General features: G+C 46.2%; 1 protein-coding gene across 6 annotated transcripts in view; it reads left to right on the top strand.

The window, feature by feature from the left end:
* UBA7 (ubiquitin like modifier activating enzyme 7) overlaps positions 1–11,341 on the top strand; it is a 50,169-nt gene extending 38,828 nt beyond the window's left edge. For 4 of the 6 annotated variants that reach the window (XM_083726363.1, XM_083726364.1, XM_083726362.1 and 1 more), the window contains 3 exons: positions 7,654–7,755; positions 8,343–8,443; positions 10,105–11,341. In XM_083726363.1, coding sequence (XP_083582489.1) covers positions 7,654–7,755; positions 8,343–8,443; positions 10,105–10,261 — 360 coding nt within the window. In that variant the 3' untranslated portion in view covers positions 10,262–11,341. Of the gene's footprint in view, positions 1–7,653; positions 7,756–8,342; positions 8,444–10,104 lie in introns of those variants that run through there. The other 2 variants (XM_083726365.1, XM_083726366.1) reach the window with 2 other exon arrangements.
* Positions 11,342–15,546: the final 4,205 nt, after the last annotated feature.

Raw genomic sequence — 15,546 nt, 5'->3', positions numbered from 1 at the left:
GCTGGATCTCTGGCTCTTCTTGCCCTGGCCTAACTCAACTCCCCTTTCCTTTAGCCTCAGCCCCAGATGCTGGTTCTTGACCTTTCCGCACAGGCATCTGTGCATCCACTGGGTGTTCTGAACCGCGCTGACTGAGAGGTGTTTCTTGGAGGTGTAGCCAGCAGACCCAGTGAATCCAGAATGGGCCCTCATGCAAGGCAGTGAACGTTTGTTCCCCTTGTGCCTTGCAGGCATGCAGTAGATACTTGGTGGACATCTTGAGAGCAGCATAAGGCGATAGAATTTACCCAGCCATATTACCTTCAGCCGATAGACAAGTTGTTGTGTGTGAATAATTATGGTAGGATTGGCATTACTGTCAAAGATGTAGTGGTGAGCTGGACAAGGGAATCCTGGCAAGACCCCGGTTCACATGTCCAAGAAATTGGTGAGTTTCCCAGGATGGGATTGCACTTCCTCTGAAGGAGTAAGCATGCAGTCTGGAGTGGCATAACGTGGCCACAGTAGCCTAGGCACTGGTAACTTCAAGATTGGCTTGCTTCAATGCACTCTTTGTGGGGCTTCCCCTGTACTTGGCCCATAAAGTGCAGTTGTCAGTGCTGCAACACAATTGCTGACAGGAGTCCCAACGCATTATACCTCTTCCTAAAGATCTTCACTTGCCGCCAATTTGCTACTGAGCCAAGGTCATGGTTTTACTAGTAGTATATAAAGCTCTTAACAGCTTCGGACCGATTTAATTGAGACATCCTTGCCCCATATGTACCTACTTGGCAACTTCTATCAACGGAACATGCACTTTTACAAGTGCCATTTAATATGTGTTCGGCTTCTGTGAAGTTTTGGAACTCCTTAGCATTTAACTTCAGTCGGGCGCCTTCACTGTACTTTTAGACTTGCTTTAAAAAATTATTTCAGCCTAATTTGACATACAATTAAGTTATGCCTAATCTTTTTTTAAATTCTGATCTTAAACTCCATATTATTGATAATTATTTTACTGTTTAAATATGCATCACTAAGATTTTTTTATTAAATGGTTTATAAAATTTCATACACACACACACACACACACACACACATATATATATATATATATATACACATATATATGGGTGGGGGTGTGCATCTTCTGATAACAGGGTGACTAGCCAAGGAAACAGAGATCAGACATACATGCTGACAATTAGGAATTGCAATTCATGTTCATCTGTTCACGTTTGTAACATCTTACATATCTTTGGATGCAATTCACTGGCTTCAGTTTCCATGTAATGTTAAGCCAAACCGTGGCTTAGCGTAAATGGGGTAGGCTCCTAGATATTGCAGCTGCTTTGTTAGTCTTCTGGTCCTGCTGCTGCTATGCTGATGTGAGCGGCTTAGGGTTTAATCTAAACCTGGATTCATGGTTTATCACCTCCAGACAAACCATGGCTTGTTAAGCCAAGGACAAACCTTGGTTATAGGTCGTTCTTTATCTGGAGCTCGACGAAACATGAGCCAGGGTTTGGACAGTACGCTAAGTCATGGTTTAGCAGTAGCAGGATCAGATGAGAAGCAGAGGTCACAATCTCATCTATAGACCATACATTTGTGCTGAGCTATTTTGTGCTGACTGGATCACTGTATCTTGTTTTACTACTGTCAGTGGTGAGCCTTTTCCAGGAAAGGACATAGCAAAACATAAGCGGATGTTTGTTTATTACTTGTGTATCCTGCCCTTCCTCCAATGAGCTCAGGGTTGCATTTGTAAGATTCCTGGGCAGCCTCCCATCCACTCCCCAGACCTGCTTAGCTCAGAGTTGGAATTACGGCACATTGGGCGATGCCCTAAGCCAGACCCCGCTTATTCCATAGGGTTGCCTTACCAGCAGTGCCATTAACTGTCCTACACGATGGCTTCTAGCTAGCTGCCTCTTTGTAAGGCATTCTGCCATTCATTGTATACATGTGGATGCGTATGTGTGTACATGTGCACGCATGAGCCTGCACACATGTATGCATAACACACACACGTACACAGACGTAGACTTTGGGGGTGCTTCCCCCTTTTTTGTGGCAGCCCCAAGACTTCACATTCCTCCCAATTTGTTGGGGCTAGGGCCAGCCTTGGCTTCCTTGCAAAAAAAACCCCCCTCCCTTTTCTGGAGAAAGAAACCAGAGCTTGGATGGGGGGGGGGGCTGTGGAATCGGTGAGGAGGGCGGGAGAGCAAGAAGCTAAATTAAGAGCGTCTGTTTGAATAGAAGCCTTTTTGTCTTGAGTTTATGGAGTGCGAGGCTGGGGCTTCCTGCTACACAGGAAGCGCAGATTGGAACCAGATTGGTGGGACCGGAGCGGGGTGGAGGGGCGGGCAGGAAAGACGGGGGTGGGGGGAGGCCGGCTCTTCTATCGCCACTGATTTCCACGGCTTCGGCTCTCGGCGCCTCTGTTCCTCCCCCCGCCCCCTGTTCAGATCACGCTGCACGGCCCGAGGGCTCGCTGAGCGCGCGCGCAGGCCCCAAACGTCCTGTGATTATTTTTTTAAAAGGACATCTCAGATTTCTTAACAGCCCAGCTCCGCAGAAGGGTCCCTATATAAGCAGGAACTTCAAAGCTTCCCTTGTGACGCGGGGGTGGGAAATGATTTTTGTGTGTGTGTGAGAGAGAGTTTTTGAATCTTGGAGCAGCTGTGCAGTGTGTGAGCTCGCTCTCTCTCCCCGAAAGTCTTTAAGAGGAAAAGGCCTGGCTGCAGCGAAGTGGCACCGTGCCCAGTTTGCCCATGTCAGCCCTCTGGGAATGGAGGGCATTCTGGTGGTGCTATAGATAGAACCGCCGTCGGAAAAAAAGGGGGAAGGAAAAAGAAACCAGAGCAGCGGTGGTTGGGTTTGCAATCGTAGGACCACTTGGGGCAAAGGACGGTTTGCTTCCACTTTCAGGAGTGAGTTTGCGCCCCCCCCCCCTTGAAGTGAAATCATGAATCCATTCCTGAAAGCAGCGAATCTGAAATTGCTTCCCCTCGGAGCTGGGTGGGTGGGGAAGCAGGAGAGGAGAGGAGCCGATGGAGTGAATAGAGCGCAGCATCAGGAGGAAGCAGCTCCAGATGAGGAACGGGGCTGATTTGCAAAAGGGAATCGAGAGCGGTGCCGGGTCCAGGAACGTGTGGAACTGATTAAGCAGCATATGGGAGTCATTACTTAGCAAGGGCTGGCGACTGGGGGAAGGGAGCTCTTACCCTGGCGCCAAAGGATTCACGCCTAACCCCCCCAGAATAAGATTCATTGGACCTTTGCTCCTTAGTGCCTGAGCCGATTTTTAAAATTATTTTTGGGGGCGGGTGGGTGTGAGAATAATAAGTTTGCAGGGCACTGTAAGGCAGGCATGAGCAAAGGAAAAAAATCAGGCAAAGGGAGGTTTTCTTTGCATCTGGACATCCAGCCAGCTGGGGGACACATTGCTTAGATCAGAACCCAACTCCTGTTGCCCCAGTCTCTGCAGGCTGGTCCTTTCTGGCATGAAGCTGGCTGGTTTCAGGGGAGGGGGCACACCCAGAATATCTTCGGGTTCTGCTTTGCTGTGGAAGCAGCATTAAGGTGCTGGAAGGTGAAGAGCTGAGCAAAAGGTGCTAATGAGTCCCCTGTCAGTGTGAAAGGCCAAGCCCAACCATATGGTTCTTTTGGAAGGATGGGAATCTGCCCTCTGGGTTGGCAACAACATAGAAGAGCAAATGGGATGGACCATATGGTCCCAAATGGCCATGATTTTTTTGCGGGGAGGCAACTTTAATTTCCAACTCTAGCCTTCCTCCTCCCATTCATGTTCTTAAAAAAAAAAAAAAAGAAAAGAAGGTATGGTCAGGAGCGAGACTTTGCTTGTTTCAAACCAAAGCATATCCTCTCTCGTTTACAGGGGTTTGGGTTTTGCATGCACACTCTTATTAATGCTTTCAGAAAAAATGGCCACTCATTTGGAATAATCTCTCCGAGCAGGTGTACATAATAAGATAATTATCAATAAAGCACAGATTCCAACAGTATTCATAACTGAATGATGTGTTTGGATAGTCTTGCTGAAATAAAAAGTTTTCAGCTGGTGTCTAAAACAATAGGACCGGCAACTTGCAGGGCACCAATGCATAGCTGCTACCACACTACAGCTGAGCTTTTGTCCATCTTGCTGCACCAGCCAGCTGAAAACATGAGTTCCTCCTTCCTGCTTCTGTTCTGTTCCTTTTTGTAATTTGCTTTCCGTTCTTCAGAATACCAGCAGCACTTCCCAGGGCTTGCAGGAAGCATGAGTGAGTACTGTATGGTGCTCCTGTTTTCCATTGTTCTGCATCCACCCCTCCTTTCCATGAAATCTACAAAACCTCAGTGTAAATTTGAAATAAGCTGGGCGAGAATGTTTGGCCCTCCAGCTGAGTTGACTAGAAACAGCATCTCAACAGAGCAAAGGACAAGACCCCAGATCCCAAGCAAAGGGTGGCTGTGATCAGACCTTCCCTCTGAAAGCATGGACTGGGTGTGGGATCGACCATGCTGGCCTTGCTAGCCCGCCGAGACCTATCAATCTGCTTGTATTCAGCAGAAGAACTGAAAGGGCTTCTTGCAAACAGCTGTTTGGCTCCTCTATCTGATCAGGGTTTTTGCTCCCATGCGAGAACATGTATACATGCAGCTGTACACATACAGAAACCCCCTTCAGAGATGAAATCATAGAATTGTAGAGTTCGAAGGGACACCAAGGGTGTTCTAGTCCAACCCCTTGCAATGCAGGAATTTCAGCCTGCTGGACCTGTGGAGGAGGAAGGGCAGAAAGTGCAATCCCTTTCCCCATTCATTCCACAGTCTACATGTGGACAGAACATCTGAAAAGGGATTCCTTCCAGTAGCACCTTAGTTGGTCTCTAAGTTGCTACTGGAAGGCATATACCAATAACAAACTTATTTGGTCTCTAAGATGCTACCGGAAGGATTTTTTATTTTGTTTCGACTACTGCAGACCAACACTGCTACCTACCCGTAATCTGAAAAGGGGGTAGTAGTATGCTTTGGGGTGGAGTCTAGTGCAAGAGGACATGGCTGTACAGCCTCCCCAAGTACAGAGTCCCAGGTGCGTATCTCTGTGGGGAAATAAAAGTTCCCTCCTACAATCCATGGCTTCGCTGCTGCGACTGGAGTTGATGAGACCTAGTGGTGTGGAGGCCTGTGCCCTGAAGCTAGCATGAAAGAACAGTAGCCCTGTCCTTCTCTGGCTGGCAAAGGAGCTCTGTCTCCATCCTGTTGAGAAGCAGGCGGAACAGAAGGCAGTGCTCTGGGGCACAGGCCCCATTTGCACTATTCATTTAAAGCAGTATAATACTACTTTTAACCGTCATGCCCCTCCCCGAAGACTCCTTGGAGCTGACGTTTGTTAAGTGTTCTGAGAGTTGTTAAGAGAGCCCTGACCCCCTCATACAGCTACAATTCCCAGAGCGGATTAACAAACAATCCCTCTTTCTGGGGAACTTGGGGAATTGTAGCTCTGTGAGGAAGAACAGGGGTCTCCTAACGACACCCAGTACCTGTAACAAAACACAGTTCCCAGGATTCCTTGAGGGAAGCCATGGCTATTTAAAGTGGTATGACACTGCTTTAAATGTATAGGGCAATTGGGGGCACAGTGTTGTGCGCAGGAACAGAGGGAAGTGTTGTTTCACTTTTATAGGCTTGTGAGAGTGTTGGGCAGGGGTCTGATGGTACCTCTGGCAGCTGCTTCTGTCCCCAGATTTAGGGTGGTATATATGTCCATGTGTCTCTCTATATATTTCTATCGTTTTTGACAAACAGACAGATTTGCTTTGGAGACCCAGGCGAATGCTAGCGTCCAGGCCAGCCTTTCTCCTCCCTTCTGGCCAGTGAGTTAGTCCAGGACAGTATCCCTTTGTGCGACAGTCTGACCCCACTAAGTTCTCTGTGGCCAGGGCACTTCCTGCTATGAACCGCTAACTAGCCCCAAAGGGCTCCTTGTGAAGAGGACTGGCTGCTTCTTGTCCTCCTCTCTCTCTCCTCCTTGCCCAGGGCCAAAACAGGCAGGCAGGGTCAACAGTGCAGGGGGCTAAGAGGTTCCACAACATCCTGGGCCTTGTTCTGAAGAAAAGGACAATTGTGCATAGGCAAGGCGCCATCTCAATGTGTCTTTGTGCAACAGAGAGCCACAGATCATGAATGGACAGAAGGCAGCCTTAAAGAGTCTCCTCCGTTAGGCCTGTTGACAGTTAGCGCATTCAGAGCCGTCACGACAGGAAAGAACCATTTCATCCAGATCTGACTTCCTATACACAGTGCGGGAGGAATGGCTTCCTTTGGTTCATAGGGAAGCTGCCTCATGCTGGCCGCTGGCAGCCTACACTGACAGGCAGCAGCTCTCTGAGATCTTGAACATGGGGACTTCTGTGTGCAAAACAGATGTTGTGCTACTGAACCACATCCCTTCCCTTTCATATTATATGCCACATCTGTTGTGATGGACTCCACTTAAAACATTTTGAGGAGAGGGCTGGTCTTTGTTTGGAGCCTGTGAGGGTTGTGCTGCTTTGCTTCTTAGAATTCTGCTCTGTCCTTCCTCCAAGATGTTTAAGCCTCACAATAGCCATATGAGGTGGGTTAAGTTGAAAGAAGAGTGAAGTCTATGGCTGATTTGAATCTGGGTTTCCAGTATCTAGATCCAGTGCTCTCCATGCTTTGGAGACCCCACCCACCCACCCACTTCCTTGGCATTGGGCGTTGCAATTGTTAGTTGCCTTTGCTGTTTGAAATGCCGCGTCAGATCAGAATTTGTCTGGTTTTATCTTTTATTTTTATTGGAGGTTCTTATGTTCCTCTTGGCTAGATTAAAGCGCCGCCCTTTTGGCACTTAAAAACTTCTCCTCTGTGAAGGTGCGCTACAATCAGTTCACCTCTTAACCTTCTTCCTGATAAGGTGAACAGAATGAGCTGCTACAATCCTTTGCTGCAAAGGTTTCCTTTGCTACAAACAGCTCTGTTTTTTAATATTTGAATCGTAAATGAACTGTGGAGCCTGAATTAGATATGGTGCTTGTGATCTAGCAGTTGTGTCTTCAACGTTAAGGGTATTAAGGCTTTCGTTTAATAAAAAGATCCTAGCAAGTCTAGTCATTCAAATCACTTTGTACTAACAGTCTGTGGCCATTGGTAGTTACCAATATGGGCCTTTAGATTATAATCCTATGCAAACCTGCTTGGATGTAAGCCCAGCACACAAAGGTTTTAGCTGCATGACATTTTAAAATATGTGATCTAAAAGGGTCGCCATATGTCCAGAATTTTCCGGACATACCCGGAATGCTGCCATTGGAAGCTCAACAACTTTTGTGGCCAGGGTTTTACTTTTTGAAATATGGCAACCCTAGATCTAAGGCCTTGACCCACTTGGCTCTGCAGGAAATGGCTTCTTCATAGGTTACCTGGTTCATGCTACAAGCGTGTTGGGACATGGTACCTGCTGGGTTGGGTGATCCATTTAATTTTAGAACTGACCTTCTTTGGGTATCTGCTCTATTCTCATGCACCTGGTGAAGTGGACTGCAGTCCACCAAAGTTTATGCACTAATAAGCATGTTCGTCTTATTATTAGTCTTGACGCAACACTCTTCACTGGTTTTGCTTTAATCTCAGTATCGCCAGAAAGCATGGAGCTGCTGGGACAGAATTGAGGTGCCAGGTGTCGATGCCGAGGGAAAGGAGATCACCTTGAGAGACCTCTGCAAACACCTCCAGGTGAAGAGGATGACCAAGTAAAACGTTTCATAGGCAGGTTCCATCAGGAACCCAGGCAGCATATGCTGGGATGGCCCATGCCACTGACCCTCCTCATTACCATGCATGCCAGGGTTACAGCAGTGGGTCTTCTCCTCTGCGGCATCCTGAGGTCCATGTGAGGCCAGTGGGCACAGCACTTTGAATGGGCATGTTGCACCTTCCAGCATTAACAAACACAAAGGTATCCCTTACCAGGTACCCTCATTCACTCCAATATCAATGAGATGCCCCTGTTCTGTCCCAAAGACCCCATTGCCATAATCCAATTCAGTTTGCTCCCTGCTCCTACTTTGCTCTTTTTTCTGGTTGCCCTGATTGTCCCACCCCATCCTCTGCTGGTTCCCAAGACTGCGCTCCCATGTCATCCTTTTGAAATTAATGGACGTAACTTAACCATGTTCGTTAATTTCAGTGGATCTATTTTGAGAATAACTAGTTGAACGCCACCCTCTCACAACTTGTACTTAACCTGGTGCTCCTGGAGCTCTTTCAGTTGAGAGTTCTGATTGTCTCTGTGTGGTGCTGACTCCTGCTCACTTTCACAGATGGAGCATTCCTTTGTGCTGGAGATGCTACTATATGGAAAAGCTCTTCTGTACGCTGGCTTCTGGGAAGAAAAGGCAAAAGAGCAGAAGCTATCCAGCAGGTAGGAAAATCCAAAGGAACAGAGTTTGGGGGTCACAAAGGAACATAAGAAGAGCCTGACTGCTGGATAACCCACCTCATCCAACATCCTGTTCTCACAGTGGCCAACCGCATGCCTGGGGGAAACCTCCTGTTTCCACCTTCTGCTCCTGATTCTCATGAAGCCTGAGGGGGGCCAGTGCCCTGGGTATTCTCAAGGCATGGCTTAGGCAGAGAGAACCTTCCAATAGCTGTTTCTGATGCATGCAGGGTTTGTTTTTTACAGAGTCCAAACGACAACTTCAATATCAAAATGCCAGCCTGTATTCCTTCCCTCTGCCCCTAAATCCAGGTGTACCCTTTTCTCAGGAAAATCCAATGCATGGATTTATTTTAAAAAAACAAAACACAACTCTTATCAGTGACCCATTTGCAATACTTGAATATCATTTTTGCAACGTTAACACCACCCCGGAAGCAGTCAGACTCTCAGTGAGCCCTTCCACATTTCCTCCGGCCTGCCGTGGGGTTGGAAGTGGCATTTGCCCTGTTTTCCTCCCTGCTTGCCCGTTTTCTAGGATCTGGGAAGCCACTGACCTGGAAGAGGGCAGAGGGACCCTCAGGAGTGTGGGATAGCTAGGCCACAGCTGCCCCCACTACAGGCCCCCTGCCAGAACAGCCTGGGTTACTGTATCTGCAGCAGCTGCAAAGCCTCTGCGTCCTGTCCCTTCCACACTGGGTAAACATCCTGCTGTCAGTGCCTCCTCCGCTGCTTCCTGGGGCAGACCAAGCTCTTCCCACCCCCCAAACGCAGGCTCTCCTGGGCCTCTGCCATCCACATACACCCAGAGGCAACAAGAGTCGCTTACTCTATGATCTTTCCAGACTCCTTGGCAGGCTGTCCTGCTCTCTGCCCACTCACTCTCCCGCCTTCTCCAACCCCCCATTCCCACCCCAAAACAAACTGGCCTGCAGACTCGCTCAGGATGGATAGTAGTTTCACTTTGGCTGCCTCTGCCATTTCTTAAGAGGAGAGCAAAAGTGTGCTTGGTTTTCTGGTACGGGTGGGTGCAGTGGAGGAGGAGGCTGGGGAGATGGCAAAGAAGTGCTAGCATCCCTCCTTCGAGAAGCGGCGTTGATTTTAGCTCCTGCTTCTGAACCACCATTCCAGCTGTATTCAGAGAGGGGAAAAGAACAAGGCCAGTGTGGCAGGGAGGCAGCATTGAGCACTGGCAAGCTGGGTGTGCCAGTTTCTGGGTGCTACACAGCAGACTCTTGCCTTCATGTCCTGCTTATTATGGGGTCCCCAGAGGTCTCAGCTCAACTACTGAGCGAAACAGGATGCTGGAACAGATTAGGCTTCGGTCTGATCTGGTCGGGATCTCTTCTTACATCCTTAAGGCATTTTCTTCTTTGGTATATATATATATGCCCCCTCCCCGCCCACAAAAGGTCTTGTGAGTAGCAGTCCCTGAGAAATGTTAGCTAGGCCGTTCCTGCCTATGGTTGCAGCTGCTGGATTTGAGACGATAGTTTGGGTGTGGCTCTGCAGTTGTTTCAGGACCTGAGCATACCTGGTGAAGGATGTGTGGCAAACATCAGTACTGTAAGTGACAGGAGATTGCCTGTTACCTGCCCTCTTGCATCTGCCCTCCTATTCACCCTTCGCTTTCACTTTCTCAGACTGACGGAACTGGTTCGCTGTGCCACCAAAGAGGTTCTACCCAAGGAGTGCCGGCTCTTGGTGTTGGAAGTAGTCTGTGAAGATGAAGAGGATGATAGCGTCTTACCGCCTGTTCATGTCTGGCTCCGACCGAGGGATCCAACCAGTGAGGAGTAAAGGGAACTGTGTATATGTGTAACACAATGGAAACCTTTGTACTGGATAACTGCAATCTGCTGGATGTGGGGCTGCCCTTGAGGATGGTCTGGAATCTGCCGCTGATGCAAAATGCAGCTGTTTGGCTGCTCACTGGAGCAGGATACCACCAACACATTACCCTGCTGTTCAGAGAATTCCTCTGCCTGCCAGCTAGTTTCCAGACTAAGTTCAAGGTGCTGGCCTTGGTGTGTATAGCCCTATGCAACTTGGGACCAGGATACCTGCAAGATTGTAGGCAAACTAAGGCCTGGGGGCCGGATCCGGCCCAATCACCTTCTAAATCTGGCCCGCGGATGGTCCAGAAATCAGCATGTTTTTACATGAGTAGAATGTGTCCTTTTATTTAAAATGCATCTCTAGGTTATTTGTGGGGCATAGGAATTGGTTCTTTTCCCCCCTTCAAAATATAGTCCAGCCCCACACCAGGTCTGAGGAACAGTGGACCGGCCCGCTGCTGAAAAAGTTTGCTGACCCCTGGCTAGTCTCATCCCTTATATACTCAGTTGATCACTGCGCTGTGCAGTCGAAGACTTCCTGTGACTGCCTTCTTATCTGGGGGTTCATAATGTATGAATTGGGCATAGGAGCCAACTCCTAGAGGCCAAGGTCCCTCTGCCCTCCCCCCAATAAAATATTTGAGGGAGCCGAACCCCTCCCCAAAGTTAATGGGCTTTGCCATTCAAATGATGTGCACATCATTTAATTGATTATGCAGGATGGGGCCTACCTGACCCCCCAAAAAAATATTTTATTCAAGTTGGCACCCCTGGAATTGGGTCTTTAGAGTGGTGGCACCTGCTCTTTGGAATTCGCTCCCCTTGGATGTTAGGCAGAGGCAGCCTCTGTTGTTGTTTTGCTGCCTACTGAAGACCTTTCAGCAAGGGTTTTAAGCTGGAAGCTTTCCCAGTCTGTTGCTGTGTTGGAATTGTTTTTTCAAATGTTCTTGTTGTCTTGCCATTTGTTGTCTGGCACCCTGGGCTCCTTTGCAAGGAAGGGCAGGATGCAGACTAATTTAATAAATGTGGGTAATATATGGAATGAGTAATGTGTATACACTGACTGTGATTAACCCAAATTCTGTTTAAAGCAGAGACACACTCCTTGCCTGACGAAGAAGGTGAAGAAGCATCTTCTCCAGGGACTAACCTGTGTCTGCCTGCAGGCCTTTTCTTGCTCTTGGAGTCTGAGCATAGCAGAGGACTAAATAGGAATGAGTTCACTCTCAATAAGTGCAACTCATAGGCTTCTCCTTTTGAAAGACTCCCAGAGTCTAAGCATTTTCTTCCCAGTACAACTATTAAAGGTGTAGCAGCAATTAAGTTGTAACACAGGAAGGGGAACCTCAGGCCCAGGTAGTGGGGGTGAGCCAAATGACTCTGTAGGCCTGGGATACACCTCTCATAATTTCTGCTCTGCACCCTCCTTCAGTGCCTTCTGGCTTGAAAGACAGGGAGAGGTATGTTTGCGTGTTGGCAGAAAGAACCCTCTGGTTTTTGTGTGGCTGGAATATAGCCACAAAAGTATGAGTCACATCTGTTGCTCCGCCCACTTTTTCCATCTGGCCCCACCCGTTACTGGCATGTGGCCCTTGGAACGTTGCCTGTGATGGAAGATGGCCCCCAGGCTGAAAAAGGTTCCCCACCCCTGTTATGGGCATTAGCCTGCTTTGTTCCAACAGAGCATCTGCAGAGTCCATAGAACTGCAGGGGAATGGGATAATTTCATTTTCTCTGCATGGAGCCAGGAACTATGTAGGGAGAAGGGCGCAGCTCAGCAACAGAGCATATGCTGCTTCCTAGAGTTCCCTAGGAAGAGAGATCAACTATTAAACCGCTCCACGAGTCTTAGTTCTGTAAGGGAAAGAATGATTTGGGATCTTTAACAAACTGCATTCCCCAGAATTCTTTTTGGGGCAGCCAAAAGTGGTAGGATTCTGCTTTAAACATATAACGCAGATGGGAGTCGAAAGTGCTACACAGAATTTGCATTTAGGTTTGCCACTGCTGGTGCTTAGAATCACTCTTTATAAATTCTTATAAGACTGTGCAGCTGTTCTTAACGTGTTTGACTATTCCACGCTTTTGGTTTGATTTTCAGGAGCGGAAGGGGGAGGGTCTCACACATATATTTCTTCCAGCAGCACTACTGATACCATCAGATAAGGGTAACTGAGCAACTGGTGGCGGCCTTGTTCTTTTCACATCAAATTTCGGTGACATAGCTCCCTGGTGTTTACGTTAAGTTGGGATCATTATGGCAGCGTGCCCTCAGATGGATTGCATCTCCTGTTTACAGTAAACCTTGAGCAACACATTAGTGTAATGAGTCAGGCTTGCTGGGGAAATGAAGCTCCTTTGATTTTAACAGTGACCCTACACCTACAGAAGCTGTTTTTGTAGCCGAGACAGGACAGTGTATCCTCCTGCTCTTCCATCTTCTTTTCCGAGCTCTCCTGCAGATTGGACATTGCAAGAAGACACATTACAAAATGCTCTCCAGGAACTTCCCCTGAAAATCAGGATCTGCTCCCTTGCCCACTCCCTCTACAAAATTTCCCTGTTCTCTTGATCACAGTGAATGACTCAGATCCAAAAGGTGTCTACAGCTACCATGAGGCATAGGAAGCTGCCTTATACTGAGTCAGTCCATAGATTTCTATGTAGCTAAGCACTGCCTATGCTGACTGGAAGTGGATCTCCAGGATTTCAGACATGGAATGAGTTTGGAGATGATGGGGATTGAAGCTGAGACCTTCTGATGCAAAGGAGACACTCTGCCACTGAGCTACAACATTTCTGGGGGAGGAAGCAACCCAGATTTGAACTAGGGACATCTTGATTTGAATCCAGGCCTATCAGCCCCATTGTGTTGCTACTGTTCTCAGGGATGTGCATCAATGGTTCAAGGTGCCCAAATGGGCATTTTGAATGATGCAGAGGTAAGTGGCCCCCTGTTCTGCCACTGATAAGTCACTATTTCCAATACTGGATGTAGTATAACATAACTGTTATGACTAGTAGCCAATGATAATAGTCGGCTTCCATTAAGTTTTAAAAATATACATTTATGAATTTATAAGAGTACAAAATACAGAACTGAAGAAGAAAAAAGTAAAGAAGGAAGAAGAGAAATAGATACATTACATCGTTCTGTTCCATCGACTTCTCATCCATCCTTCCATGACTCCCTAAAGTTTCCCATTCCTGCTGCATAATCTATTTTTTCTAACTATTTAAACATTCAAATTCTTCTCATTATAAACTATAACTCCTGAGCTTACTCCAAACTGACTCAAGTTCTAACATTTTTACAATGTTTTTTAGGTGGTCTACAAATGCCTTCCATCCCTCTTTAAAACTTTTCTCTTTGTGCCCTCTAATTTTGCTGGTTAAGCTTGCTAATTCTGCGTATTGTATTAATTTCATCTGCCACTCCTCCTTTGTAAAGACTATCTCCTCTCTCCATCTTTGTGCATATAGGATTCTTGCTGCTGTAGTGGCATACATAAACAAATTTATTTGTTCACTTGGTACCTCAGAGACTTTATTATTCCACCAGGAAGGCCTCTGGCCTCTTTGGGAAGGGCTTCCGAAATATTTTTTTCAATTCATTATACCGTATTTACTCAAGTCTGATGTGTCATCGAATCTAATGTGCACCTCAATTTTCAGAACCTTGAAACCAAAAAAGTATTTGCTGGTGAATGTAAATGTGCCATCAAATCTAATGCACACCTTAATTTTTGCAACGTAATTTGGCCAAAAAAAGGTGGGCATTAGATTTGAATAAATATGGTATATTATTTCCCAATATTCTAACTACTCTACAGGTCCACCACATATGATATAAGGTTCCATCCATAGCTTTACAGTTCCAACATTTACCTGATTCTGACTTATACATTTTCTCTAATTTATTTGGTGTCAGGTACCATCTGTAAATCATTTTCCAATAATTTTCCTTAAGAGCATAGCAGGCTGTGAATTTTAATCCTGTTTTCCACAGCTTTTCCCACAAATCTAAATCTATATTGTGGCCCACATCTTTAGCCCAATTGATCATTGTCGTTTTCACCATTTTGTGCTTTCTCTCCCATTCTAATAGTAACTTACACATTTTAGAAATTTACTTCTCATTATTATCTAGCAGCTGTTTCTCAAATTCTGACATCTCTTCTATAAAAACCACATTGTTTATCAACTTTAAATATTTCATTCAATTGACGGTATTGCAACCAGTCTGTCATCCAGTTACTGACTTCTTTCGTCTTCTTCAGGCTTACACTTGTGTCTGTAAAGTCCACTAGTTCTCTATATGTTGCCCATCCTTTTTCTGTATTCAATTTTTCAGTGCAATTGCTTCAATGGGTGAAAGCCATAAAAGTGTTTTCATTTCTAGCAGATTCTTATTTTTTCCCCAGACTTGATAAATATTTTCCCTAATTACATGATTCATAAAATTCTTATGTATTCTAGCTTTACTCTACCATAGACATGCATGCCAACCACATTTAACACCGTACCCCTCCAAGTCTAGCAGTTGAGTATTCTCCAACTTTATCCAATCTTGTAACCAGCACAAACAAGCTGCTTCATAATATAAACGCAAATCTGGCAGTGAGAAGCTTCCTCTTTCCCTAGTGTCAATCAATATATTATATTTAATTCTTGGTTTCTTCCCCTGCCATAAAAATCTAGAAATATCCTTCTGCCATTCTTTAAAGCAGCTTAAATTATTTATTAATGGGAAAGTTTGAAATATAAATCACATATTTGGCAACAGGCTTCCATAAATTTTGGGGCATCACTGCATCTCATAGTAATGAATTCCCTAGTTTAACTACATGCCCCGAGATCTACAGAAGAAGCGAGGTATACAGATTTAAAAATAAAAATAAAATAAAATGTGCTGCTGTGTGAATAAGTGTTCGCCGCTGAGTAGCTCTTGCAATCTAAGCCTCACACACTGGGAAAGACTCCCCTCTGAGAAAGTCACTGCCGACCAGCATGAGAAACATCAGGTCAGATGAAACAACATCCTGACCCAGCATAATGTATACATACATACTGTATGTATAAACATGGTGGAAGATCACATTTCCCTTTTACTTTCCATTATGAGCTCATACCTCAGAAAGTACTCTTCTGTAACAGTGTCTGCAATGTGTGTCTGTGTAAGCATGCAGAAATACAAAAATATGCCACAGTAAATAGCTTTTGAATGCTAAGCTCATATTCACATGA

The sequence above is a fragment of the Podarcis gaigeae genome, assembly GCF_964106915.1.
Source record: "Podarcis gaigeae genome assembly, chromosome: 2".
Classification (NCBI taxonomy): Eukaryota; Metazoa; Chordata; class Lepidosauria; order Squamata; family Lacertidae; genus Podarcis; species Podarcis gaigeae.
The sequence above is the reverse complement of the archived record's forward strand: the minus strand, read 5'-3'. Positions and strand labels throughout refer to the sequence as shown.